Source organism: Tauraco erythrolophus, chromosome 2, assembly GCF_009769465.1.
Source record: "Tauraco erythrolophus isolate bTauEry1 chromosome 2, bTauEry1.pri, whole genome shotgun sequence".
Classification (NCBI taxonomy): domain Eukaryota; kingdom Metazoa; phylum Chordata; class Aves; order Musophagiformes; family Musophagidae; genus Tauraco; species Tauraco erythrolophus.
The window spans coordinates 106,403,333-106,429,615 of NC_141466.1; the positions used below are offsets into that span (position 1 = coordinate 106,403,333).

The following is a 26,283-nucleotide window of genomic DNA, read 5'->3' on the forward strand; positions in this document are numbered from 1 at the left end:
AGGAACTTGGTGTAAACTGTGACACTGTTAATAGGTGAAATGGGACATACCACATACAGAAAAGGTACATTGACAGGTCCAGTAGTGCCCTGTTTTCGTGGGAAGATGTGTTCAGAGCAGGTAGAAGAGGAGATGCGTGTTCCTGTAGGTTCCTGTAGGATCCTTATCTTACTCTCAAATTTGATGGCCTTTCAGTGTGAAATACCACACAGTGTTTATTTTTATGCCCTTTGAATGTTTTGTGGAGGCTTTGTTTAGTTTCCCTTCATCATTTTTAATAGGAAGTCTTTGAAGTTGGGTTGGGGCTGAAGAATCTTCTTGGCAGCCTGACCATTTATTGTTGACTCCTCTATCTTCTTTTAATTGTGCATCTATAAAAATCTGGAAGGGAGTGTGTTCAGAGAAAATATGAAGCAATGTATATTTCTGGAAAGGGGAAACAAGCTTGCAATTATTCTTAGCCATTATTTGTCACATGAAAATGTTACGTGGTAATGGCTGCAGATGGTTTACACAAAAACTGTGTACACACGCTGAAAGCCCTCTTCATTGGGAGCTATGGTTTTCCGTCGTACATTATGCTAGAGCGGAAAAGGTTTTTTCTGCCTGCAGCTATGTGTTACCCTTATTTGCTGTTGCTAGCCCGGAACTTGTTAATATGCATCTGGCAATGGTTAAAATTTTCTCCATCAGTGACGTCACATTTATCTATCTAGATCAAGGATTCTCCTAAGTTTGACAAGGTAAGGACATCAGTATGCAGGAGTCTTTGGTGGAAAGCATTATGTTTAGAATGGCAGATGTGAAGGAGGCAGAGTTAAGGTTGTGGTCTAAGATTTTTGTGCACTCATAAAAGTTCAGAATCAACTTTTATGTTAAAACGTGTTCATGTGTGCATAGGTATATTATACGTCTGTGCCTGTGTGTGATGGTAGACACAGTGATTGCTTCATACTGTGGAATAGTAAAACTACTATAATGTGCCTATGTATTTTGTTTTATTCATCGAAAACCGTGCAGACATCTGTAAAGTATTACTTCGAATTGTAGTTTATACAGTAAAAATTGTAAAAGGTTGCATTCTGTATAAATTAGTCTGTTAAAATAATGCAAACTAAAGGAGGAGGGGTGAGAGGGTGGAACAGAAGTTGGAGTTTGGTGCTCTCAGTGTAAGGTGAGTGATCAGAAAAGATTTCCGTGGACTGGTTTGGTCTTAGCATCAATCAGATTTCACATAGATGGAGCAAGCAAATCTACGTGCACAGATGCAGTTGGGTAACTGTGCTCAAGGTGTGGTTTGTTTTTTTGTATTTTTTTTTTTGGTTGTCACAGCAATGAGCATTAGTGTTGCATCTTATTCTTCAGTGGCGCTCTATTTTCATACCACCAGCAGACACCTCCTGTAGATACCCTGGAAGCTGTGAGAAGCTGTGGAAGACGCTGTGCAAATTCCAGATTGCAATTAACTTTTCTGTATGTCCTTTTGGGTGCTGATATCTGAGTATGGTCAGCTTTGTTCAAAGCCATGGTTGACTTTTACCTGCCTTTCAGGCCTTTTTGTAGGCACCCTCAGTGTCCTCAGTACTTGATTTTTGTGTTATAAAATGGCATGTTGCTTCTGACAATAAGCTGTAACACTAGGAAGGTGACGTGGCTTGCTAGTTAACTGTCTGGCTAAAACTAGTCATGGGAGACCAATCTGTGGCCAGCTAAAACTGCTTGAATGTTCGTATACTTTAGGGGAAAAAAAACCCCGAACCAAAACAGTTTTGAAGAGTGAGTCTTTATTGGTTTGGCAGAATGATTTTATCAGAGCAGTAGAGGAGAGGCAGGATAATGGGATGAGATGAAGTAATCTAACTCCTCTGAAATAGCCCAGCTGCTACAATTTTGCATCTGATTATGTATTTCAAAGTAGAAGATTTTACAGTTTCATTTGAGGCAGTAACAATAACAGTTTATGCAGAGAGCCGGCACTTACCTTGTCTTCCTCTTACTCTACAGGTGCCTGGCACACTGAACCTATTGATCTGTGTAGGATTTGTGCTGTGGTCCATGTATTGAAGATGTGAAGCAACGTCGAGTCTGAGATTGGAATTACTGACAGACTGGAGGATATCTTAGTCCTTGTGACGCACATGGACATGCTGAATTATAAGTAATTCTAGCTTCTTTTCCCCTCCCCTCCCTTCCCCTCACTCAGCTATCTCAGGGTTCATAGAGATTTCAATGGTTCGTGTGCCTGTAAGTTTGGAACAGAAGTGACCAAAAATGGGGGACCAGCAATTGTATAAAACTAACCATACTGCCAACAGCAATGAGAACTTGTACTACCAACAACACCAATGAACTCCATTCCATCTCTAAACCATAGCTATGGGACATCTGTTATGGATGATCCCCAGGCGTCCCCTCTCTCTCCCCAGTTTCCCCAAGATTCAAGAGACAGTATAGCTTTGCCTGTAGGTTCAAAAAGCCTTGGGTCAATGGACACATCTAGACAAACCAGTTGGACACATTCTGGCTCAGGAAACCATGTCCCAGTGAGGAACAATCTGAATAATCAAAGCGCAATGTGGAGCCCCCTCGGGCAGGGGGAATCCCACGACGGATACCAATATTCTTACTCTCAGTCCAGCGAAAATCGATCGCAAAAAATTACCAGTGGTGTCCTGCATAAATTGGACTCCTTTACACAAGTATTTGCTAACCAAAATCTGAGAATTCAAGTCAACAACATGGCTCAGGTTTTGCACACCGAGTCTTTGATGGTGGATAATGCTGGTGACAGCGCGCTCAGGCAGCTGCTGTCCCAGAAGCCGGCGGTTGAGCAACAGCCCGTGACTCCCAGCGTTCAAAGATACCAACCAGTGCCACAGCAAACACCCCAGAATTTTGCAAGCGCACAGCAAAAGCAACAAATGCAAGTTATGCAGCACCAACAGTTGTACTACGACTACCAGCAGCACTTGTCGCAGGTGCAGATGCATTCTGCGTTTCAGCAAGGACAGACGCACGTCCAGCAAATGCAGTCCCAGCAGCTCTTGCCGCAACAGATGCAGCACTTGCAGCAGGCTCAGTACTACGCTCAGCCGCAGCAGGGGCATCAGCGGCTCTCGATCCAGGAGATCCAGCAGCAGCAGCCAACTCGGCAGCAGCAGCAGCGGCAGTGTCCGATGCAAATAGCTCAGTATTACCAAGCGCAGCCTGTCATGCAGCAGTTACAGCAACAGCAGCAACAGATGCAATTGCCACTTCCTCCGTATCACAGGGAACCCGATCCAAAGACTATGCATGAGCCACACCAGTACACTCAGGATCCAGGTCATCCTGTGCAGCTTATCCAGTTGGGAGCAGTGTCTCAGTATTGCTACCAAGATCCCCACGAACAGTACAGACACTTGTACCCGCAGAGTTTACTGCAGCAGCAGCAGCAAGATCAGCAGAAGCAATATCCGAGCGAGAGCAGAGCCCCATCTCTGAACTCCCACGTTGGCCTCACTCCACCGGAGACCACAGAGGATCCCGCACGGCAAGAGGTTAATTCTGTAGGAAACGCTGTCCCTCATCGAACTCTTTTGCCACCCTCGGGAGTTCATCTGAACAACAAAAGCTCTCAGCAAGACTCTCCCAGTGCCGCGTGGCCTCAGGTAGGTAATATTTTAGACTCCCTGCTCAGCTAAACTTGCTTCGTTGTAGAGTGGTGAGGTGTGGAAACAAAACGGTTGCAGGAGAGCTGGAAGGTTAGGATGTGAGCAGTGGGTGTCACTGGGATGTTTTGGGGAATGGCATTAACAGACTTCTGTCTACATGGCCGAGTTGGCTTTGGGCCAGGCTGGTGGCAGCACAGAGCTGCTGCAGGGCTGCTGCTTCCCTTGCAAGATCTTGGCTTTGGGAAGTTCTGCCTTGGTTTCTGGGGGGAGGAGGGACTCGGTTACAACAAAGTGCTCTTGCTAATTTTTCAAGGCCTGAGGGCTTGATTGCGTGGGAGGAGTTAGTCAACTCCCTGTTTCCAAAGTAGTACTTCTGGGTCAGAGCGAAGGCTTCAAACAGCAGGTGAGTGTAAGGAGACGCTCCAGCCACGCTCACGGAGGTACTGATTTGGTAGAGAAATGTAAGGCTCTCAACTCGGAGGCTTTTAATATTAGTAAAATCATATGCAAAATGTAGGCATAGTGCTGCGAGGACCTTTGTTTATGCATTAATATTTCCTGAAAAATGATTTTCTTTTTTCCTGTCTTTTCCCCTCTCTTCCTTTTGATAGCAGGTGCAACTGTCGGACGGCAGACTGCAGCCACTGTCCCCAGAACAAAGGTATTTTTAAAAGATTTTTTTTGTCGTTGTTTTCTAATTTAAATATGAGAAATACAAAGGGATGGTGCAGTTTAGAGGGAGGGGAATGCACTCTGGGTAGGTAATAGATGATCCTCTTTAGGAACATCTTCAGATTTTTGAAGACATCTTTTAGAAACATCTTCAGTTTTTTGCTTTGTGAATTTAAATTTGTGTGATTTCCACCCTCACCCCCAGCAGTAGAACCAAGTAAATGCTGCCTCTCAAAAAAAGAAAGAGGGGGAAAAAAATGAACCAAAGAAAAAGCAAAATCACGGGAGAAATTTGTTTGGTGTTGTATGTGTAAGAGAAGGGACAATTTGTGGTTTGGATTTGTATCTGGCAGCAGGAATCTTCTGTTTTTCGTAAGGTCTCACCTCTGAAGGGCTGAGGTTTCCTCCAGCAGGGTTATCTACCATAAGTAGGGGCATTGTGTCCAAGTATGTACATCTGTCATGGTAGATAGATACAGTTTTCCATACCAAGGGCCATGTTTTGATGAGCGTGTCCTACTCAAAAAAATTCCCTTCTCCCCATCTTGTGATCAGCTGATCTAAGTATCATGGTTTAGCCCAGCTGGCAGCTAAGCTACCACAGCTGCTCTCTCACTCCTTCCCCTTGGTGGGGTGGAGGAGGGGAAAAATGTAACAAAAGGCTTGAGGGTCAAGATAAGAGCAGGGAGGGATCACCCACCAACCATGGCCCCAGGCAAAAAGGCCCCAGGGCCAAATCGATTCAATGAGTTACTTCAGACAGGATAAAACAAGCCAGAAACAAAGCCAGATTTTAAAAACACCTTCCTTCCACCCCTCCCTTCTTCCCGGCTCTGCCTCCTCCCCCGCAGCAGTGCAGGGGAACAGAGGATTGGGATTGCAGGTCAGTTAGTCACAGGCTGTTTCCGCCACTCCTTCTGTAAGGGAGAGGACTCCTTACATTCTTCCCCGGCTCCAATGTGGAGCCCATCCTCACGGGAGACAGTCCTCAGTGGACTTCTCCAATGTGAGTCCTTCCCACAGGATGCAATCTTTACCCATCAGATTGCTCCAGCGCAGGCTTTTCCCATGGAGTCACAGCTTTTTAGGGCGCAGCCACCCGCTCTGGTGTGGGATCCCTTCCCACGGACAGCAGATACATCTGTGCTCCACTGTCAATCTCCAGCAGTGTGGAGTCCTTCCCACAGGAGACAGTCCTCTATGAACTCCTCTAGGTGCAGCCGCCGCTGCTCCTCCATGGGGTCCTCTCCCACGGGCTGCAGGTGGATCTCTGCTCCATTGTTAATCTCCATGGGCTGCAGGGGGTCCACCTGCCATCTCATCACGGGCTGCAGGGGAATCTCGGCTCCGGCACACTTCCTCCTGCTCCATCTTCGCTGACCTTGGTGTCTGCGTAGCCATTTCTCAGATCTCAGTCCTCTGTCTGCTACAGCTGCACCGCGCCCAACCAGCCCGACAAACCTTGATGGTCCTAGCAGGAGCAAACTCCACCCAGCAGGTGCCCCCGGAGCAGGGTGCTTTGGAGCTCTCCAAGCTGCGCTGCTGTGGCCATCACCAGTCAAGTGGCAGTGGCCCAGTGTGGTCATCTTCCCATATGGGAAGCTGGTGGAGGGGCCAGCCCCCTGCCTCCCCCTTCTCTTCACTGCAGGTCTGGCATGGTGCAGGTTCCTTTGTCCCCTTCTTAAATGTGGCATTCACAGAGACGCTAATTGGCTCAGCCCAGGTCAGAGGAGGGTCCAACCTGGCCAGAGACTGGTCTGATGGGTTTTGGAGGCAGGGAAACTTCTCACAGCTCCTTACAGGGACTGGCCCTGTAGCCCCTCCCGCACTACCAAAATCCCACCACATAAACCCAGCACACTAGGTTATTGACCACGTATTCCACAGCACTCACCCCATGCTTGCTTGTGGCTTCATAACCACCTAGCTGTAAAATTTTATGGACTTCCTTGACTAAAAAGCTTCCTCTGTAACAAAGGGAACATGCCAAACTAATGTTTCTTCTTCTGTTCCATGCTAAAAAAAATGAAAATAAAAATAGTGGCCAGAACAGAGAAGCACTTCCTGAGAGAGCTGATGCGAAGAACAAGCTAATGTGTTCAATATGCTTGAAGGAGTTTAAGAGTTTGCCTGCTCTGAATGGTCACATGAGGTCACATGGAGGAGTAAGAGCATCTCCTAACTTCAAACAGGTAGCAGTTTGGTTGATTTCAGTGTTTGGCGCTCTCCTTTCCATGTTGATGTTTGCTTGCTTTGCCATGCTTGCTTTGCTGTCAAAACCTGTTCTTCTCAGCGCTGTTTTGTTATGTCACACCCTTAGCGTGTGCAAGTAGAAGCACAAGTAATTCTGCTGGTTTGTAGGCTGGAAGTATTGCCTTAAAGTCAGAGACAGTGGGGAAGGACAGAGCAGCGTTTGTCCCTCTCCATTTCTCTGCACGTTACAAAAACAACCTACAACGTCATGTCAGGAGCATCTCTGTTTTTTACCCTTCGTGTTTGTTTATTATATTAGAAATATCAGGAACATCAATTCTTCCTTATTTTCATTTGGACTGCTTGCATGACTAAGGGATGTTTATTGGAAGCCTTCCCAGGCTTTAATTGAAGGAGCAGGATTGTTGAATCTTTGACAGCTCTCTTCCCAAGTGGTTTAGTTCTATAGGTATTAACAAATACCAAACCAAAAAATGTGGGTTTGAATTGTTTTGCATAAAAATAACTTGCCCCGTCAGCCAGTCTTTCTCTGTCCTGGTATTTTAGAATTTCTGTCCTAACAGAGAATACCACAGGAAGGCGAAGAGACACCAGAGTTACGCCATCTCTGTCTCTGTTTTTAGGTGGGTGATGTGGAATTCTGCCTTTATAGTGATAAAAAGGACACGTTTTTATCTCCCCTCCTGTAAGTTATCTTGTGAAGATCTTAATGTGGCTCTTTATCACCGAGGCTGAATCCCATGCAGGAGTCACAAGTAACCTGCCAGCTTTGTTCAAGGCAGACACGGAGTCGGAGGAGCAGCGCTGTTGCGCGTTCTGTAACCCCGGCCACTTCTTTTCAGCCACGGTGCATACGTTGCGTAGCGTATCGATCCAGAAGTAGCCCTCCCTCGCTCGGGCTGAAAGCCTTTAATTGTCTGTGCAGGATGAAGGAGAGAAACCACCCCAGCAGCCGCTGCCTAAAGAGGTGGATAGCCTCGCGCCCATCGTCATGCCAGTGTCTGTCCCTGTAAAGCTTCTGTCACCTGAGCCCAGCACGCAGCCCTCTGCCAGCGCTGCCACAGTCAAAGACAAGCCTGCCAGCTCTGTGTCAGATGATGAGATGCCCGTTCTCGTGAAGATGACTTACTCTCCACCGTGCAGTCCAAAAGTGGCCAACCCCTGCTCATCCTCTGTGAGTGCTGCGTTTCTTGCCACTAACTGTGCTGTGCTTGTTAAATCCCTTTGCTTATAGTGCTGCTACTTGCGAAAACATCCATATTTTTAGAATATTTTCTGAAATCTTAATGTTGCCTAATAAACAGAAAAGGCCTGTAGCATCATCGCATTGCTTCCTCAGGCCTTTGAAAAATATTAAATTTTTCCCTTTGCTAGGGAATCAAGACCTCAGTTGAAATTAAATCATTTGAAATTGGAATGTGATATTCTTTTATCCCACTAGAACAAAGGGATTTATTATCTTTTTACTGTTTTGTTTTTTCCTTTTCAGGCTGCTTTGTTTTTGTGTTATTGCTTAAATTCAGCAGTTTTATTTCTTCCTGTTTTCTTTTAAAGTCAGATATGTGTGCTTCTCGTTTCAGCCGTAGATAGGAGGGCACTGTGCAGTGCTTACGGTGTGTGCTCTGAGCCAATATGAAGCTTGCCGACTCAAGAGTTTTGCAATGAAATCCTTTTTCCCTTTCTCTCTACATGCATCAGATTTAAGGGTTAATCACTGGGAATTCTGATATAGGAAAAATGCTCAATGCTTTCGTTTCACTTATAAAACTAAAATTGTCAGGCTGCACGGGGAATTGATGAGCACTTGAATGAGATGTGAGAGTGCTCTTTATTGTTTTCCTGAAAGAGTCCTGGAGCCAGCGGTGTTATTTATTTCATATTCCAGTGCAGGAATAGATGCTGCTTTATTCCTTCAAATCCATGCTTGCAGACTATGCCATGATAAGGGGTTACTGCGGAGTATGAGTACTGTATGGTATTATCTGTATAATGCAGAAAAATACTCTTGTGGGTTTTTTAATTTTTTTTTTTTTCCTTCTCGTCATGAGTCTGGTGGCCAAATGAGGGGACAGCATATACCATCATGGATGACTCCTTATAATATTTGTGTATTTATCATCCCCCTCCCTTTCACTGAGACATACACACTAGTTTTAAATACACATAAAATCTTTTCTCTTTTCCTTTCAGACAGAGGTTTTACACATAAACTTATACTTTATTGTGGAAGCCAGCATCTCACAATACCTAGCTTGTAACTCAGCAGTACAATTTTTCTTTTCTATTTCTAGCTTCTGGAGAGAAAAGGGACAGTCTTTTCTGAATCCTTGAGCTCTGAGTGGGAGATCTTCTCTAGAGACATCAGAGTAGGTGGCTTGGGCTTGCGTGTTTCTGCAACGTATGTAAAGTGGCTGTGATTAAATCTGCCTGTGTTCGGCTAAATGCGCATTCATTCACTCAAAATTATGTTTGTTTGCAGTCTTTATTATTGCCCAAGCAAACTAAACTCACACAGTTTCCTCTCTGGATCCTATCTTTTATATAAGCTGTAGCATTGGAAACATTCAAAAATCAAAAGATCTACAGTTCCCTCCTCTTCTGTAAAGAGATTGTGCCATTTGAGATTTTTTTTTTTTCTAGTACCAAAGAATTGGAGCTGTGTTGCATTTATGTATACTGTGCTTTGAGCTGTCCAGAAAAGCTCCCACAAGCTCATGGATTCAGTAAAATCAAACAGCAGAATGAAACTGAATATTCAGCACGGCTGCAGGATGATGAGGTGAACCTAACAGTCAGGCGAGGTCCATTATCAACAGAATTCTCTTCAAAGCTGGTATTTTCTCCTACAAAACTCTTCCAAAACTACTTTTTTTTTGAGAGAGAGAGAAAAAATGTCAACAGCTGTTGGAGAGGATACAGCCATGATCTAACAGAGAGGACAGGACCTTTGTAACCAAAAACATTTCCACAAGCTGGAATGTATTAACATGAGGGATAAATGGTGACAGTGCTAATGCTCCTTTAACATGATTTTTATTGGGTGAATGTGATTCTCAAGAACCACCCATGGTGTAAAGATGTATGTTGTCTAAACAGATATTGTAGTAATTTACTTTTATGTAGTAGTATTTGCTGGATGATGCAGACGTTCTGAAGTAACCCTATCTGTCAAAATGTTCTTCTGCTTTCCAAGTTTATCCTAAAGAAGCCCCGCAATCGGAACACCTGAGAGTAGTGTATTTAATATAGTGTTCATCTACCAGCTTCTGTGTGTTCTTAAAGCACAGCTGGAGAACCTGTTTATCCCCTCTCCGTCCCCTAGAAATCTACATTTGAGGTTTCCACAAATTTTGTGCCTTCTGCTTCTGTTGACTCTAGAGATTTATTGTTAAATTATTTGTAACATTCAAATTCTGGAATTCTAGGTGTGGTAGTGTCTGAATTTCCCAAATGGTCATCTACTACCCTTTTTCCTCCAAGGAAAGAGGAGAGAGTTAAGTTCAAGATTTGTTGCAGCTGGACTGTACTCAAGCTGATGGGAATGTAGTGATAAGAGGCAAAGAATTTTAATTTATTACATTTTTTTTCCTTTCCTGCTGCTGAGTGCTGCAGTAATTTCACTGAGCTCATGTATCCTTCCTAGTCAAACAAAATAAATGCATTGGAAAACATCTCATATAAAGTTTCTAATAAACTGTGACTGGATAATGAAGGAACTCGTACCAGCCAGCGTGTGTTCAGTGCAAATAGAAGTGCCCAGGGTGTTCGGGTGGAGCTGAAGAAGGGTGTAGGAGACTCACGGCCTGGGAGAGCCGTTCTCTGCACCTTCAAAAGCTGGCAGCAGCCACTCCATGTCTGTGCCTGTAGCTCAGCCCTACCTTGACCCAGTGGGATTGCTGATGGAGGTGAGGGTTATTTGCCCTGGTTTTTCTCTCTCCCCTGAGGTTTCTGCGTAGAACCATATGCTGTACTGACCAGGCTTATTATGGTGGTACCTAAATAACTGCCTGGTGGTAACAGCTTTTCTGTGGCTGTTGCCCTAAGCTGTAGGGGATTGTGTGCAAACCACATTTAAGCATGCCTGAATACTAAAGTTATGTGTGTTTGCATTTAGGAAATTAGCAAAAAACCTCACCAAAGTGCTGCCAAATTGGAAGAAAACTTCAAACCATTGCAGGACAAGAAGAAGTATCGGCACAGACCCGAACCTCTCTTCATACCTCCTCCTTCCTTCAACTTCAGCATGTCCCACTCCGGTGCCACACTGTACCAGAGTCAGCTTCGCTCTCCCCGCATCCTTGGAGATCATCTGCTAGACCGAACGCATGAGCTTCCCCCCTACACTCCGCCACCGATGCTTAGTCCAGTTCGCCAAGGGTCTGGGCTATTCAGCAGTGTTATCACGTCATCTCACAGCACCTCGCATACTCAGCTGCCACTTACTCCACTGACACCTACTCCACGGGTGCTCCTGTGTCGGTCTAGTAAGTGTTGCACTCACAAAGTGGCAGTAGGTGGTAAATACCACTGTTCTGTCTTCTAGTGTAATCGTATTGATGATTTTTATGTGTGCTCATGCGCATGGCTGGTTCTGCTACTTTAGAGGAAAAGTCCATCTTTATCAGGGTTTTTGCCTTGGATTTTGCAGAGGTGGTGTTAGAGCATAAAGTGAATAGAGGAGCCTAACCAGCAAGCAAGGCTGTGGTCTGTCACTGTGGCCTGCCCCAAGAAAGTTCTGCCATGCCTCTCGTTGCATCAAGGCCTTCTGAAGCGGAGGGAAAAGACTTCGTTTGAGACCTGGGGTTCATTTTAAGTATTTGTTGTTCAGTGCTTCACAAGAAAAGGTGTCTAATCGTACATGATCGGGGCAGCAGAACCTCTGCATGTTAGGACATTTCCGTTACCTAGAAACAGTCTAAATTGTTATATCTAAATATTGATAAAGGGTAATTTTTCCATAGTAGACTGGAGTAATGTTGATGTTAGTAGGGAGATGACGATGCAGCCTGGGAGATTGAGCATCAGCAGCGATAAAGTTGTTACTAAAATATCCTTTTAAACTCAAACTCCAATCTCTGTTTCAGATAGTATTGATGGAAGCGTCATTCCAGTGACACCTGGGCCCGGAGAACAGACTGTTGAACCGTAAGAAAAACAATATTGTTTTTGTCACTGCTTTTACAGACTAGTTGCAGACTAGAGCATGTAGCCTGAAGTGTTTTGAACTGGGCAGGTAGTGTTCACTGCCTGAAATCATGCTGGGCTGCATGTGTTTTAGGTTGCTCTGGATGGTGGCTGAGGACATTGGGAGCAAAGTGGCTGAGGGAGATGTAGATGTCATGGCTCAGAAATGCTAGCAGAGCTTTGATAGGAGCCACTGAAGGTGAAACAACGGTCAGTGATGGCTGGGAAGAGGGCTGTGAGGCAAACACATGCTGACCCAGGTGATGACACCAAGCTGTGTGGTGCCGTTGACACGCTGGAAGGGAGGGATGCCATCCAGAGGGACCTTGACAGGCTGGAGAGGTGGGCCCGTACCAACCTCATGAAGTTTAACCAGGCCAAATGCAAGGTCCTACATCTGGGTCGTGGCAATCCCAGGCATAAATACAGACTGGGTGGTGATTGGATCGAGAGCAGCCCTGAGGAGAAGGACTTGGGAGTACTGGTGGACGAGAAGCTCAATATGAGCCGGCAATGTGCTCTTGCGGCCCAGAAGGCCAACCGCGTCCTGGGCTGCATCAAGAGGAGTGTGGCCAGCAGGTCGAGGGAGGTGATTCTCCCCCTCTACTCTGCCCTTGTGAGACCTCACTTGGAGTACTGCGTCCAGTTCTGGAGCCCCCAACATAAGAAGGACATGGACCAGTTGGAGAGGGTCCAGAGGAGGGCCACGAAGATGATAAGAGGGCTGGAGCACCTTTCCTATGAGGACAGGCTGAAAGAGTTGGGGCTGTTCAGCCTGGAGAAGAGGAGGCTCCGGGGTGACCTTATAGCGGTCTTCCAGTACCTCAAGGGGGCCTACAGGAAAGATGGGGAGAGGCTGTTCAGGAGGGCCAGTTATGATAGGACAAGGGGTAATGGTTTTAAAATAGAGGGAGGTAGGTTCAGGTTGGATATTAGGAAAAAATTTTTTACTATGAGAGTGGTAGAACACTGGAACAGGTTGCCCAGAGAGGTGGTGGATGCTCCATCCCTGGAGACGTTCAAGGCCAGGTTGGACAAGGCCCTGAGCAATCTGATCTAGTTGGAGATATCCCTGTTCCTTGCAGGGGGGTTGGACTAGATGACCTTTGAAGGTCCCTTCCAGCCCTAACCATTCTATGATTCTATGATTCTATGACCCAGTACTCTTGCTTTTATACATTAACTGTGTAGCTTTGGAGAGGTGTTACCTGGAAGGTTCTCCAGGGCAGACTGCAAACAAGATTGTCTCTCAGCAGTGATATGTCTGCTCTCTGCTGAGGAGCGCTGTTCTCTATGGAGCAGAAAGTTACTGTTTCTGGGATCTAGCCTCTTTGCTAGTCAGCGTGTGCATAGGCTAGCTTGGGTTGTTCGTAAGGTACGGTTTCTTGGTATGGTTTAAATTGTGTATTGAAATTTTGGTTTCTTCCGGAGAGATCAGTTCTCTCTAACATACAAAATACTTATCTTACTGAGAGCAAAGCATTGCATAAAGCTATCTGACACAATTTCCTGCCACTCCAGTGTAATAGAAGTTGTGTTGGAAACGAAGTGAACACTAATGTGACTTCTGTGTTTTATTGTTTGGTTTTGGTGTTTTTTCTGCATGTTGTGTTGCTGAATACTTATTTATTTGTCTTTATAGACGAATCAATATTGGGTCCAGGTTCCAGGCTGATATTCCTGAGCTGCAGGACAGATTGCTAATGGAGAAGGATGTGCACAAGGCTACTTTGGTTTGGAAACCTTGGCCAGAACTGGAGAACAAAGTCTTCCAACAGAGAGGTACAATGACTTGCTGTTTTAGAAATTCACATGTCAACCTGTGCCTGTTGAAGAAACTCACATTGATTTCTTATGTGTGTACTGTACAAAACATTCAAGAAAGTATTAATTACTGTGAATGTGGAGCAAGAGACCAGAACTGCATGTTAGAGGTTCAGACTAACAATATTCTATAGTGACACTTAAAGTGAAGTCTGGATGATCTGCTTTCTGGCATATAAGGGAGAAAGATTATTACTTGGAAGTGGTTTGTTTTGGGGTTTTTTTTTTGAGTACTGAACTGCCTGGTGAGGTCACAGATGAGAGGCAACTGCTGGCTCCTGGGCCTGTCCTGTGACGGTAACTGAAAGGAAATGCGATGGGCTCAGTGGCTTCTGTGAGTCCTTAGCAGAGTCTGTTCCTGCTTCCAGCATGTTTCATTTCTGTTTATCCTGGGTGGAGCCTCCTTAGCACAGCAACATCACTGGCCTGTGCCAAGCCGCAGCCTCACAGCCAGATCTCTGCCTCTGCAGTAGCCTGACCCATCCCCAGGATGTGCTCTGCAAACCCCATCACATCCCCTCCTCAGTAAGTGATCCTAAAACCAGGAGATGAGGTGCTGGAGAGAGAGAGTATGAAGGCTGCTGCCCTGAACGACATTGTCTTTGAGTGGCATTACAGAATCCTTGGCTCTGGATGTTTGACTGACAGGCTACTGTATTAGCAGTAAAATGTTGACTTGTTTCTGACAGTGGAAGACCTTTTAAATATGAGCTGTTCCAGTGTGTTACCTGGTGGAGGAACTAACTCAGAATACGCTTTGCACTCTCTCTTTGAAGCGAAAGGAGATATTATGGTAAGATAAGAAGCTGGAAGGGGAGATATGATCCTCTTCTGCAGATAAATTAGCATGCTTTATTAAATGGATTTAGATACGGTTATATAAAAAAGATTTCTGATTGATTCACAGCGATGCTTTAAACATCCTGTAACATTTTTGAGGAATGACTTTTCCCTTTCATTCTTTAATAAATTTAAATTTCAAAGCAGTGCTTCTCTGAAGGCTTACTGTATATTTCATATAGATAAGATTACTTAGTTTATAGCCTTGGGGCTTTGAATGTCTCCCAGTGCTTGTTCCAGCCCTGATATTTCACAAGCTTTATATTTGGTCACAAAGAGCTTAGTCCTCTTCTAGCCCTTATAAAAACCCTTTTTGTATCACCAATCACATCCACTTACTTGTTCAGAACTGTGAGGTAATTGCACACAGTTCTTATATAAATAATGCATTTCAAATATTTGCATTAGTTTAGTGATGGGAATGTTATTAACTAGGGCAAAACATCCATTTTGCCCAGCGTCAGGGAAAGACAAGGCCCTGCACCATTTCCTGGAATGCCAATTTAAAACAAAATGCAACAGAACATAGGGCTGGAGTGAATCTTGCAGGATTGTCTAATACAGTGTTTTTTAGCTTGTGTCCCAGTTTCTTTAGGCTCTGTCAGCTGTATCTGAGACTGGTGACTGAACTTACAGTCAGGATGTGACGTTTGCTATACAAGGGCGGTCTGCATTGTCAGGGGAAAGTTTTAGGGATCCACAAATTGTCTGTCTCCCTGATCCAAAGGATGATTAACTATAATTGCTGTCGTTCCTGACAGATGTTGACCTAAACAGATATTCTAAAAGACCTCATGCTATAAATATTAATGCTGTCAAACCAACCGTTAAAAATTAGTATTAATTAACCCTATCAAATCAAACACTGTAAACATATTTGTATGTGGCAAGCAGCAGGGAGGGAAGAGCTGGAAGTTGCGAAGTAATAGCCACATTTGTGCTAATTAAGGCAGGACAGGTGTGCATTAGATGCTCTTCTGTGAGGTACAGTGTTAATGGGCCTTGGAGTAATTTGATGTGATTTCATATGACAGAAAATAAAAAAAGGAGAAAATTAATTCATATCCTCGTACCAAATGGTCTTCTAAATGCAGTTGTGTGCAGCAGCTGACTGCATTTGCTAATTCTGTGTTTTCCTGCTTTTTCATTTAGGTTGCTCTGGAGAAGCTGCTGTTGAGAAAGCCAGTGAGATTGAGGTGTCATCCTTTGGCAAATTACCACTACGCCGGTAGGTTTCCCGGTGATCTCTGTAGCTGCTGGTACATAAAAGTCCAAGGCTGGTATCCCAGGGTGGAGCACGGGATGATGCTGCACTCCCTGCTGTCTGCTCCAGGGATGGCAGCCTCTAGTAGAGAGGTGATACGGGCCGTGCCGAGTGGTGCTTCCAGAGCCTTTTGCTATAAGTTTGTCAGTTTTTTATCTGGCCGACCATGTACAGAAACTTTGGGGCCGTGTTGTTGTTTGGGGTTCTACAGATTTAAAACTGCCTTGAGTAATTTTTTTTTTCCTCTCCTAAACTAAAATTTAATTCGTTGATCTCCTTTTAATATTGTTACTTTTCATGGATATAACTTACTGGGAGTAAGGTCTTCATTTTCTGTTACGTAAATGTCTGCCATCATGCCTTTCTTTTCTGAGGTGGTGGTGCATGATAAATGAGTATGATAATCACCAGCCTCCTTCCAAAGACGCAGTGCCGTAGCTCTCACTAGTGTCTGAGCACTGAATACAGAGCCTCTCTTTGCATGGTTCTAGCCGAAAAAATAGACAGGTCTGGGATGTCGACTTCTTTAACAAACACAGCAAGAAACCGCATTTTGGCAGAAGTGCCCTGTGAAATGCACAAGGTGGTGTTAAGCCATCGGACTTAAGTTACGTCACCTATGCGTAGGTGGCAAATGTCTCTTCTCTGCAGCCCTCCCTGTTAGTGCTTCGTAGTAGCTAACAACTGCTTGGATACATAGAGTAGGGTTTTACATAATAGACTTAAGAATTTATCTCCAGTTTAGGTTCATTAGGAAGCAAGCCAAGAATCTTCTGGTGGTCAGTCAGTCACAATGTCCAGGGTCGTATACTCATTTCCAGTGATAGTTATTGTGTGACACAAGTATAGAAGCAAGCTACTTCCTGGCTGTAGCAGCTCACTGGAAAGATTCCCAAGTAACAAGGACTCTTTTGTAAAGCGACTCCTTAACCCCTTGGCCTGAGAACAAGAACAGAAACATGTTTGATGGCAGCTGATAACGAGAGTGAATAAATGTGAAGATCAGGTTTTGAGTCTTGCAGTCCAAAGGGTGGAGATGGAGGAGGAGGACATCAGCCAGAAACTTTGACCAGGGTCTTTTGTCTGAAGAGATGACACCAAGTCGTACGTGAGAGACAGTCTGGAGGATGAGAGCAGGAAGATGAGGACGTATCCCACCAGCCTCATCCTTAGTGAGCGATCTAATTAGCAGAGCAGATAAGAAATTTCTGCCTTTGTGGCAGAGGAGGAGGAACAGTCTTTACTGAAGCCACTTCACAGTAGTTTCAAAAAGTGTTTTATTGTGATGCAGGGAGGAGCCAGGAGAGACTGTTTGGTTTAATCTTTCCTATGAGATGACACTAATCCTTGTTAACGAGCACTGAGACCTGTGGACATCAGTGTATTCCTATTTCTTAAGCAGGAAAGGAAGTTTGATTCTGCTTATCACAGCATGAAACAAAATCTGGCCAGTCTGGATTTAGGTACCATAAAAGAACAAGACAAAGTATTACTTACTAATGCTCTTGAATGCAACATGTGATTGCAACTTCTATTGACAGCCACGCTCTAGCACCGTGCAGCAGCTCTTGAATAATAGTTTATTTTTGGTTGATAATCAGCCACTCGAGGCATATAGGAATTTCTCACAACCTAGCGCATGAATAGCTTAATATAACTTCAAGTGGTGTTTGTTTGGGTTAACTCTTAGGGCTTTCTGCTCCATTCTCAGAAATCACAGCTCTCAGGCACTGTCACATTTGAAGATGGAACAAACTGAAACAGAGCATGACACTGACTCATGAGAATTAACTGATACCACAAACAATAAATTTCCAAACTCATCCTTAGCGTTGCCATCGAATGAGGGTACAAGCCAACAGCTCACCTTTGAAACCTGTTGGCTTGTGAGGGAAGCAAGTTGTAAAACTGGAGGTTTTTCTGTTGTGTGCCAAGAGAGCTGGGTGTGCTGACTGAGGGCTGCTTGGAAGAACACCCTCATGTCTCTGTCCTAATGCTTTGCCATCTGTCAGGGTGGTGTTTTAGGGAAGAGAGGGAACACATATCTAATACAAGAGGAACGCTGTTGCAAATGCTTGAATTGTTTTCATTTGAACAGTGGGATTTCTCAGGTCTGAAGTCCTCCTGCAGTGAGGATTGCAGGAGAGAAGGTGCTTCAGGCAGTCTGAAAACTTCTTGTACGTGCTGTGATAGGGTGTGGATCAGACCCAGCACATGCTGTACATAATGGATTTGAGCCACCTGTCGGGGGCTCCCTGGGTATAGGTGTAGCCCCCTTGAAACCCACAGATTGGGCCCAAAGCCCCCACATTTGTAGAAGATACTTATTATCAGTTAATCTGTGCAAAAACAATATGGCAAATAAAGCAAAATGTAGAATAAATGTCTAAACATAAAGATCAGCTTTAAAATTTGATCTGTGTTCCCAAGTCCAAAATTGTTTCTTGCTGCATTGCAGATCTCTCTCTCTACACATTCTCTAGATCTCCCTCAAGCTAACAAGAGCAAAAACGGTTTCCCAGCAACCAGAGTTAAAAACAGCTTTTCTTCTGTTTCTTTTCCTACACAAGATTTATTCTATTAATTAAGTTACTTCCAATTAACCCGCATAATCTTATAAGGGTCTCTGCTAATACGACAGCTATTGGGGAACCTCCGTAAGGCCTGAGTCCTCTATAGGTGTACCATAAAATTAGTTCATGGAAGTGATTCTTTTTTTTTATTCTTTTTTTTTTTTCTTTTTTTCCAGAAGGGTGGGTAGAGGCAGGAGAGCATAACTAGAGAGGTTTGCTGAAAACTAAAATCTCTCCTTTGGTGTTGCCATGCTTTTTAAAGTTGTATTTTGGCATAGTAGAGCAAGGCCTTGGACTGAATCAATGCATTTACCCCTGCCCAAAGGGAGGGTAAATGCAAATGACTGGCAATTTGTGTAAGAAGGGAACAACGCTGGTTCAGGGTGGGAAAGGTAGCAAGGCAGTGTGTCAGCAAAAGATCTTTGGGTGATCACAGAATAAATAAAACTCGTGGCTTGATGCCAGTGCCTTTCTCTGATGCTTAAGAGAGCTTTAGTGTAAATCTCTGTGGAAATAACTAATGCATGCTTGTATCCAATACTGGAAAAGCTTGCAGAAAACAGGTTGCAGAAAAGTTAATTTTGTAGCTTTCAGCATACGATGCAGCGGTGAGATACCTGCTTTAATCTTGTGAGCCTGGGAGTTGACACTGAAAAGCAAAACATTTGCAGTTAATGCAAAAACCTTTTATTTTTTTTAATAGATGTAAGTAACCTATAGAGTTCAATGTCATGCTTGGTGCCAAGCCCAAGTTAATTGAATTCAGTGCAGCAGCAAGCATTTCTGTGGAGAATGGTAACATTAGCAGGAATATTAGGGATTTCTTTTGATACAAGTTTTCGATGTTTCAGAAACTCTTAGACTGAAGTAGAATCCTCTTATCCTGTAAGTAATTTCAAAGGCATACACTTTATGGCTTCTTGCATATCCTTCCTTTAATGTATGTAATGCTGCCCACTCTTACAAACAGGACACTGCTTTGATGCAGTAGAGCAATCCTGTGTTCCTGCTGTTTGACTAATACGGAGGAGGCACAAATTCATTTCAATTTAAATGTTGATTTCACATTTTCATGGGCAGTTAGGCTTGATGAAGCAAACACAGAATGACAATATTTTCAAGTTTTATATACAGCTTCCATTAAATGATCAGAAACACTTTGTGCATATTGCACATCGCTACAATCTCTATCAACTTGTGACCTCTATTGCAGAGGATTTAAGTGTCTTACCTCAAGCCATGCAAGTGAAGAGCTGCAAAAAGACCTTAGAAGAGTTACCATCTGGAGAACAAAATGAAAGATGAACTTCTGTGTAGGCGAATGTAAAGTGGCATATAGGGGAATAAGCAAATCAAGCTTTATGTATACAATTATGAGCTCTGTGGTGATACTTCTCAATTAAAATGAGACCTTGGGATTATACTGCTAGTTCTATGAAAGCATCAGCTCTGTAGTTTAGAACAGCTAAAAAAAAACCACCCAAGTCAAATGTTAAGAGGATAGGGAACATGGTGATACCACTGTGCAAGTCTATAGATTGCTTATATGTTAGCTATTATGTCTCTTTCGGATCCCTTCATCTCTATAGGAATGTTTTAGTGCTGAAAAAGGTTCAGAGAGGGACAGCAGTAATGACCAAAGGTGTGAGTGTGACACAGGGCATGCAGTCCTGAATAGCATGGAGAAGATGGTTGAGATTGGGTTCCCTTTCTCTTCCACTCGAATGAAGAGTCAGCCAGTGAAGCTACTGGGAGCCGGGAGACAAAGAAAAGGAGGAGGTTCTTCATGTGGAGAACTCTTCTACTCATCTGTGAAACTCCTTGGCTAAGGATGTTTTGGGTGCAAGAAGTTTAATTGGTTGAAAGGAAGAGTAGGTCGGCACTTGCAAGGACAGTAACTAAATAAGCAAATTGCAACGGACTCAGGAAATCCCCTGTGCTGGAAGTGGTCAGAGGTTAGCAAAAATTAGGGAGAGGCATTGTATTTGCTTGCCCTGATCTTACTGTTTCCTAGGAAACTGCCTGTGATCTCTGCTGGAGACTGAATACTGGTTAGATGGACTCAAGGTCTGAGTCAGTACAGCCATACTTGTATTTGGGTAGCAGCAATCACAAGCACATGCTTGAGGTTTCCCAGTTTTTGTTTCGGCTGCTACCTCAACGTAAAGGTGGTGGGTTTTTGTCGTTTGTAATGAATTCACTCCTTGTTGGTTTTTTTTTAAGGCTCTGACAAATGGACGCATCAAGAAAGGAGGCTGTTCAAAGAGGCATTGTCCACCTACAGCAAAGATTTCATATTTGTACAGAAAATGGTAAAGTTATTTTTGTTCTGTCAATTGTTTTTTCCATTTGCTGCCTTCTGTTCACCTTCATTTTCCCTCCAGTGCCAGACCAGCTTATTGCAGGCGTAGGGCCAGCAGTGGTTACGAGAACGCTGTTAGAAGTGGTATATTCCATTTGGTGTACTATGCATGCAACTGTAGCGCCAGTAAAAAACAGTTTAAAATAAATAGAATCTGTACCTCTTGTTATTGTATGTAAAAGTTTTCACACCTGGAATCCAAGTCATGGCATTCCATGTGTGGGACAAGTGTGGTGCTCTGCTATCATCTTGGTGTTCTCTGGCAGTTTGTTCAAGATATTTGAGTCACTGGCATTGAGCCTTGTGCCAGAAAAGGGTTGGAACCTGTTAACAAAGAGAACGTGTTTGGGCTTAACTTTCATGTCTGCCACAAAGCAGAGAAGACAAGGTGCATGCGACTCAGGGCAGAGTACCTTACTTGTTGGCTCAAACGTTGAAAAACCTGTGGGTTTATGAGAACCAAGTCTTAATTCCTAGATTTTTTTGGTGGCATGGTACGCTTGAGCTACAACAGTATATTCTTGGTCATTTTCTATCTAGAGTCTAGAGAATCACAGAGAAATGTACTCTGATAGTCAACACAAATTTGACTGAAAAACAATAACTGAAAAGAAAAAATCATTCTACAAGAGTATTGCTGTTGTAGTCAAGCTGCCTTCTTTTGTCTGTTTGAGTATTTGAGAAATAAAGCCTGCCTCTTGGATTGTACTAAAATTGTGTTGAATGAAAGCAAAAAAAATGAGGCTGGATTATTGCTGCCATGCTTAACTACAGGTTAAGTCTAAGACGGTTGCACAATGTGTGGAATACTACTATACCTGGAAGAAAATTTTACGTTTGGGACGGAAACACAGAACGCGTTTAGAGAAGAAAAGAGAGGAATGCCTGGTAAGTCTAAAAGAAGATGAGAAAGTTTAATATTTCAGAATTCATATGGTTCGTCCTGTTTTGAGGAGGAGGTTGAGCTAAATGACATAGGTCTCTTCCAACCACAACTATTCCGTAATTCTAAATTATGTTCTGTATGACTGTTCTGTGACCTCGGCTACACCGAGATTGTGTTCCTGGACTGTAATTGGATAAATGTTTTGACTAGTGCATTATCTAACTCTAGTCCAGCAATGATGGCTTTTGCTACTAATAAAGCAGGTAAACCTCTTTAAATTATCCCTGTGCCTGTGTGTGTGCTCTTAAAGGCTGCTCTAATACTCTAGTACAAATACCATTTACACAGACTGGCAATGCATTTCTTTGTGAGCAAGCCTGTAGTATAGGTAGTCTGAGTAGTCTGAAGAGATGTGGGTTTGTTTTTTTCTTAAATCATTTAACTATGAATATAATGTATACATTGCCATTCTAACAGGGGAGAGTATTGCGCCTTGGCATCTAACAGGGGAGAGTATTGCGCCTTGGCATCTGTGGATTCTTGGAGCCACAGCTCTTGTCATACAGACGAAAGGTGTTTTGAGCACTGCAGTGAAGCTTCATGAGCTGTAGCTTGTGTCCATTAAGGAGTGGTAGTTCTAGCAAGACTAAGTAGTTCATTCAGGATGGGAAAAAAATAGTGAAACTTGGAAGCAGACTTGACCAAAGCAACATGCTGTTCTAGTACTGTCTATGTACTGCTATCCAGTACTGTCTGTCTTTGACCGTATTTCTTATTATTTCTTTAATGCACTATTTCAGACAAGTGGAGAAGAGGAAGTGCTAGAGGAAGATGAGGACATTGAAGAAGACAGAAAGGAAGAAAGGGAAATGCAGAAGTCTCCTGACCCACCAGCTATCCCTCTTGTTGGACCTATAGATCTGCCTGCCCTTCAGAGTCTTTCACTTTCGTCGTCCTCCTTCATCTGTGAAATGCCAAACTGTGGCGCTGTACGTGTGTTTGGTATCTTTAATAGCAGGGGGGTTGTATGTTAGTGAATTGTGAGAGTTTTAGACTATTCCTGGCTGGTCATACCTCCTGAATATCTTTGTATAAGTCGTTTTGCCTGCTTTTAATTCCCACATCACAAAATACAGGCAATATGTTGACTTGTACATAGAATTGTATCCTGAGATGATGTATCGATTAGAAATTCTATATGGTAGCAGCTCTGATTACCTTTCTGTTCCGCAACTGTAATAATAGGATAGCTCACTGGCTTGGTTTATGACTAAGTTTCTTTAACTCTAGTGGGATATCACTGAAAGCACGCAGCGTTTGGCCAAGTAGGTTGTGCGTATTAGACGTATACAGTTGTTGTGTTGTAATATGCAGTCAGTGTACTTCTTCCTGCAGTTCCTGTTGCAGTGCAGTATTTCTTGATTTTTTTAATTTTTGTTTTTGCTTCCCTCCACCCTACTCCCCGCCAGGTGTTCAGTTCCCGACAAGCGCTAAATGGCCACGCTCGCATTCACGGAGGTACGAATCAGGTGACGAAACCACGATGCACCATTCCAGGCACTAAGCAGAAATCTGGTACGCAGAGTGGATACTGCTCCATCAAGAGTTCACCTGCCCACAGCACAACCAGCGGTGAGACGGACCCAACAACAATTTTTCCTTGCAAGGAGTGTGGCAAGTAAGTGAACGTGACTGTCTGCAGTATCACATCATGTTTGCCTATTTATATTCCAGATGAATAGTGTTGCCACAAACTATTTATTTTGCTCTGATGGTCTCAAAAGAAGAGTTTCCCCTTATTACATGTCCGTTTCCAAAACCTTTAGAGGTTGGTTTGCAGGACGTTTCGGATACTTCCCCTGCAGTACTTACTCTGATTTTCCTGAATCCATTTACCTGCTACAATTTCTACATGTGACAGTCCAGCTTCCTGCTTCATCACAGGCTTGCATGTGACAGCGGGCAACTTTCACTGTATTTCTGTGCTTGAGTTTGTCCATCCTAACATGAGATTCCTTCACTTTTTCTGTGTTGTGCAAGATTGTAGTGAAACTAGGTACAGGGAGAATTAGGATGTGCATAGATACTAGAGCAACTGTAGGAGCTACAAAATACCTCTGGCAGAGCCTGAGTAGGCCATTTTGATACTGTCAGGATGTGTAAATCTGGTAGTCTGTCCCTGAAATTCTCACCATGGCATTGCAGACTTCACTGACTGCTATTTCAGGACAGGGAAGCAAATGTACTGATAGGTTGTTGAATCTTTTTTGGCTCACTTCATCAAAAGCAATGCATTTTCATCTGTTTCCCCCTCCCCTTTAAATTCTAGGGTGTTTTTCAAAATTAAAAGCCGCAATGCTCATATGAAGACTCACCGACAACAAGAAGAACAGCAAAGGCAGAAGGCTCAGAAAGCTGCAGTGGCAGCAGAAATGGCAGCCACTATCGCGAGAACTACTGGGCCAGTTGGGCATAGTTTGATCCCACTGGATCACATGAGTTTGGTTAAACATGTTGAGAATGTCGGTGACATTGACGACGATGTTGTTCAGGAGCTGGGTGATGTCATGGAAGAGAATGAAGTCATGGATGCTGACCTTTTATTGGATGATGAAGATGCAGATCTACTGCAGGATGATGCTGAGTTGTAAATAAAGTTGTTTGATAAAGACAGCTACTGAGCACACCCTGAATGGATCAATCGGGAAATCTGGACTGCTTGTTTATTCCCCACTGATTGTAAACTACCTGTTGAAAATGATAATTCTTCTATCCAGGTCTAGAAAAAAAGAAATCTGCTTTTTTTTCCCTTTTTTTTATTAATTTGTGTTTTGGGGAAAAAAAATAAATAATTGGTACAAATATTCTTATAAGGTGTTTTTATCTGAGCTCATTTTGTTGATAACTTCCAGGGCCACTAATTACAGAAGTTCATGGTTCTGCTAGCACTTCCCTCCAGATGATCCCGGTAGGATCTTTAGTCTTTAACTCTTCCAAGTTTCATTTTAGACCAGTTACAAGAATGGTAATTCACACACTTCTGATGGAACTTTTTTTTTTTTGCCTATACTGGATCACTTCCAGCATCTTCTATAGACTAAATGTCATCTCTGTTAAGGAGATGATTACATTCTTTGTCTTTGCTCTGTCGTTTTAAGGGAGGTGGAGGGAAAAACTGTGAAATAATTACAGGGGTGACTGTATCATCTGTAGTAACGCAGTACTTTTTCAGTTCTGTCTTGCCTTAACGTGTACATGTTAGACAGTTTGTAAAAGCATTGGTTACACTGTACATCTTAGAGCTTCCATTTTAGCAAGGTTTCGATCTGCTCATTTTTTAAATGACCTAATTCAAGGGTTGAAGAAAGAAGATGATTGTTCCATGGTTCGCATCGTCTGATGGCAATGCTGAATCAGGAACACCGCCTTGGTAATCAGATTGCACTGGAAATATATTTTGCTGTGACAATAAATCACACTGTTGAATAGCCATCTCGGTGGTTTTAGGAGAGCCTGTGCTCGAGCAGTGCAGGAGCTTGCTCTCTCTCCAGGCAAATACAGGGAGACATTCTTGCCTGTGGAACAGGGATTGATAGAGGCTATGCCTTCAGCACGTGCTAATTATTACTTGTAGGCATAAAATGTTGTGCCATTTTCAGTTCTCCTCATTACATCAAATTCAAATGTTGTTTATTTAGTAAAAGATACTCCAAAGGTGAGTTGACGTTGCTGTTTAATTACTGTTTCTCTTCCCTTAGGTTCAGATCTACGTGCTGGATGTCTAACACCATTTATATAAATTTAGATTTGGTTCTCTGAGTAATAGGATCTCAAAAGATTTGTACCTTCCAGAATTAAAGAATTAAGGACGAATTGGAGTTAGGTTGAGTGGACCTTTAAGTACAGAAAATGAATACTGATTTTAGAGCTTTCACAGGTAGCAGCACTGATTTTCTTGTGAATTTTGCACAGTGGAAGTTTATAAAATATTTTATAAGGCAAATTTCAGATCTTCCAGATTTGATGGTTATTTGAAGTTTTTTTTTATGGGTTGGGTTTTGTTTTGTTGGGTTTTTTTTTGCCACATTCCTAACATCTTGAGCAGAATTTGGAGATGGTGGATCTTACTTTCTACTGTCTTTTTTTCTTGTATAACTATGCAAAATGAGGGTAAATCACAGCCCTTTTGTATAGGGGTACCGGACCACACAAGTTCAAAACCAGTGGGACTCATGGGCAGAGAGGTGCCTTCTCTGTCAAAGCCAAATATGTGAAGCTGAATGACCTGAAGTTTCTACTTCAAAGTCGAGTGTTCTGATACTAAAGAACAATCCTTCAGGAGAATGGAAATCACCTCTCAGTTTCCGGTTAGTGATGTTCCTGCGTACATGGTTTGTTTTAGTATTCTGGGAGTTGTTCCAGAAGGGTTTTTTTAGTTGGTTTTGAGCAGCGGGTGGAATTTCACTCCCTCTGCTGCATAAGGGACGATGTTCTCAATTACTGTACCTGTGAGTTTCAGGAGATGAGGCAGCAGCCTGCCTTTCTTTACTGAACTGCCAGGCAGTCCTGCTTCCTGGCAGTTCCTCTCCATGCTGTGACATGTTACTTCTACAGGGGCCATGCAACCCAAGTTCAGCAGACTGGGTGTTCAGCTCTACGCTGCCAAGAAGATCCACTTGATAATAAATTGCCAAGGAGATCCACTGATAATAAATTCTGTAGGTTGTGCAGGTCTTAGTGGTTTGTGGTAACTTTGTGATGACTTTTAGGAGCCTGTGTTAGGAACAACTCAGCATAATCTACTTCTCTTC

The 26,283-nt window shown here is 43.4% G+C and overlaps 1 protein-coding gene across 1 annotated transcript in view; it reads left to right on the top strand.

Moving 5' to 3' along the window:
• The window catches only part of TRERF1 (transcriptional regulating factor 1), a 73,181-nt gene extending 48,915 nt beyond the window's left edge, over positions 1 to 24,266 (top strand). Inside the window, 15 exon segments of the mRNA XM_086629000.1 lie at positions 2,005 to 2,338; positions 2,341 to 3,650; positions 4,268 to 4,314; positions 6,367 to 6,517; positions 7,465 to 7,713; positions 10,654 to 11,023; positions 11,624 to 11,684; positions 13,366 to 13,505; positions 14,237 to 14,340; positions 15,540 to 15,615; positions 20,448 to 20,536; positions 21,361 to 21,474; positions 22,273 to 22,461; positions 22,942 to 23,150; positions 23,802 to 24,266. Coding sequence (XP_086485126.1) covers positions 2,272 to 2,338; positions 2,341 to 3,650; positions 4,268 to 4,314; positions 6,367 to 6,517; positions 7,465 to 7,713; positions 10,654 to 11,023; positions 11,624 to 11,684; positions 13,366 to 13,505; positions 14,237 to 14,340; positions 15,540 to 15,615; positions 20,448 to 20,536; positions 21,361 to 21,474; positions 22,273 to 22,461; positions 22,942 to 23,150; positions 23,802 to 24,123 — 3,498 coding nt within the window. The 5' untranslated portion in view covers positions 2,005 to 2,271 and the 3' untranslated portion in view covers positions 24,124 to 24,266.
• The last annotated feature ends 2,017 nt before the right edge of the window (positions 24,267 to 26,283 follow it).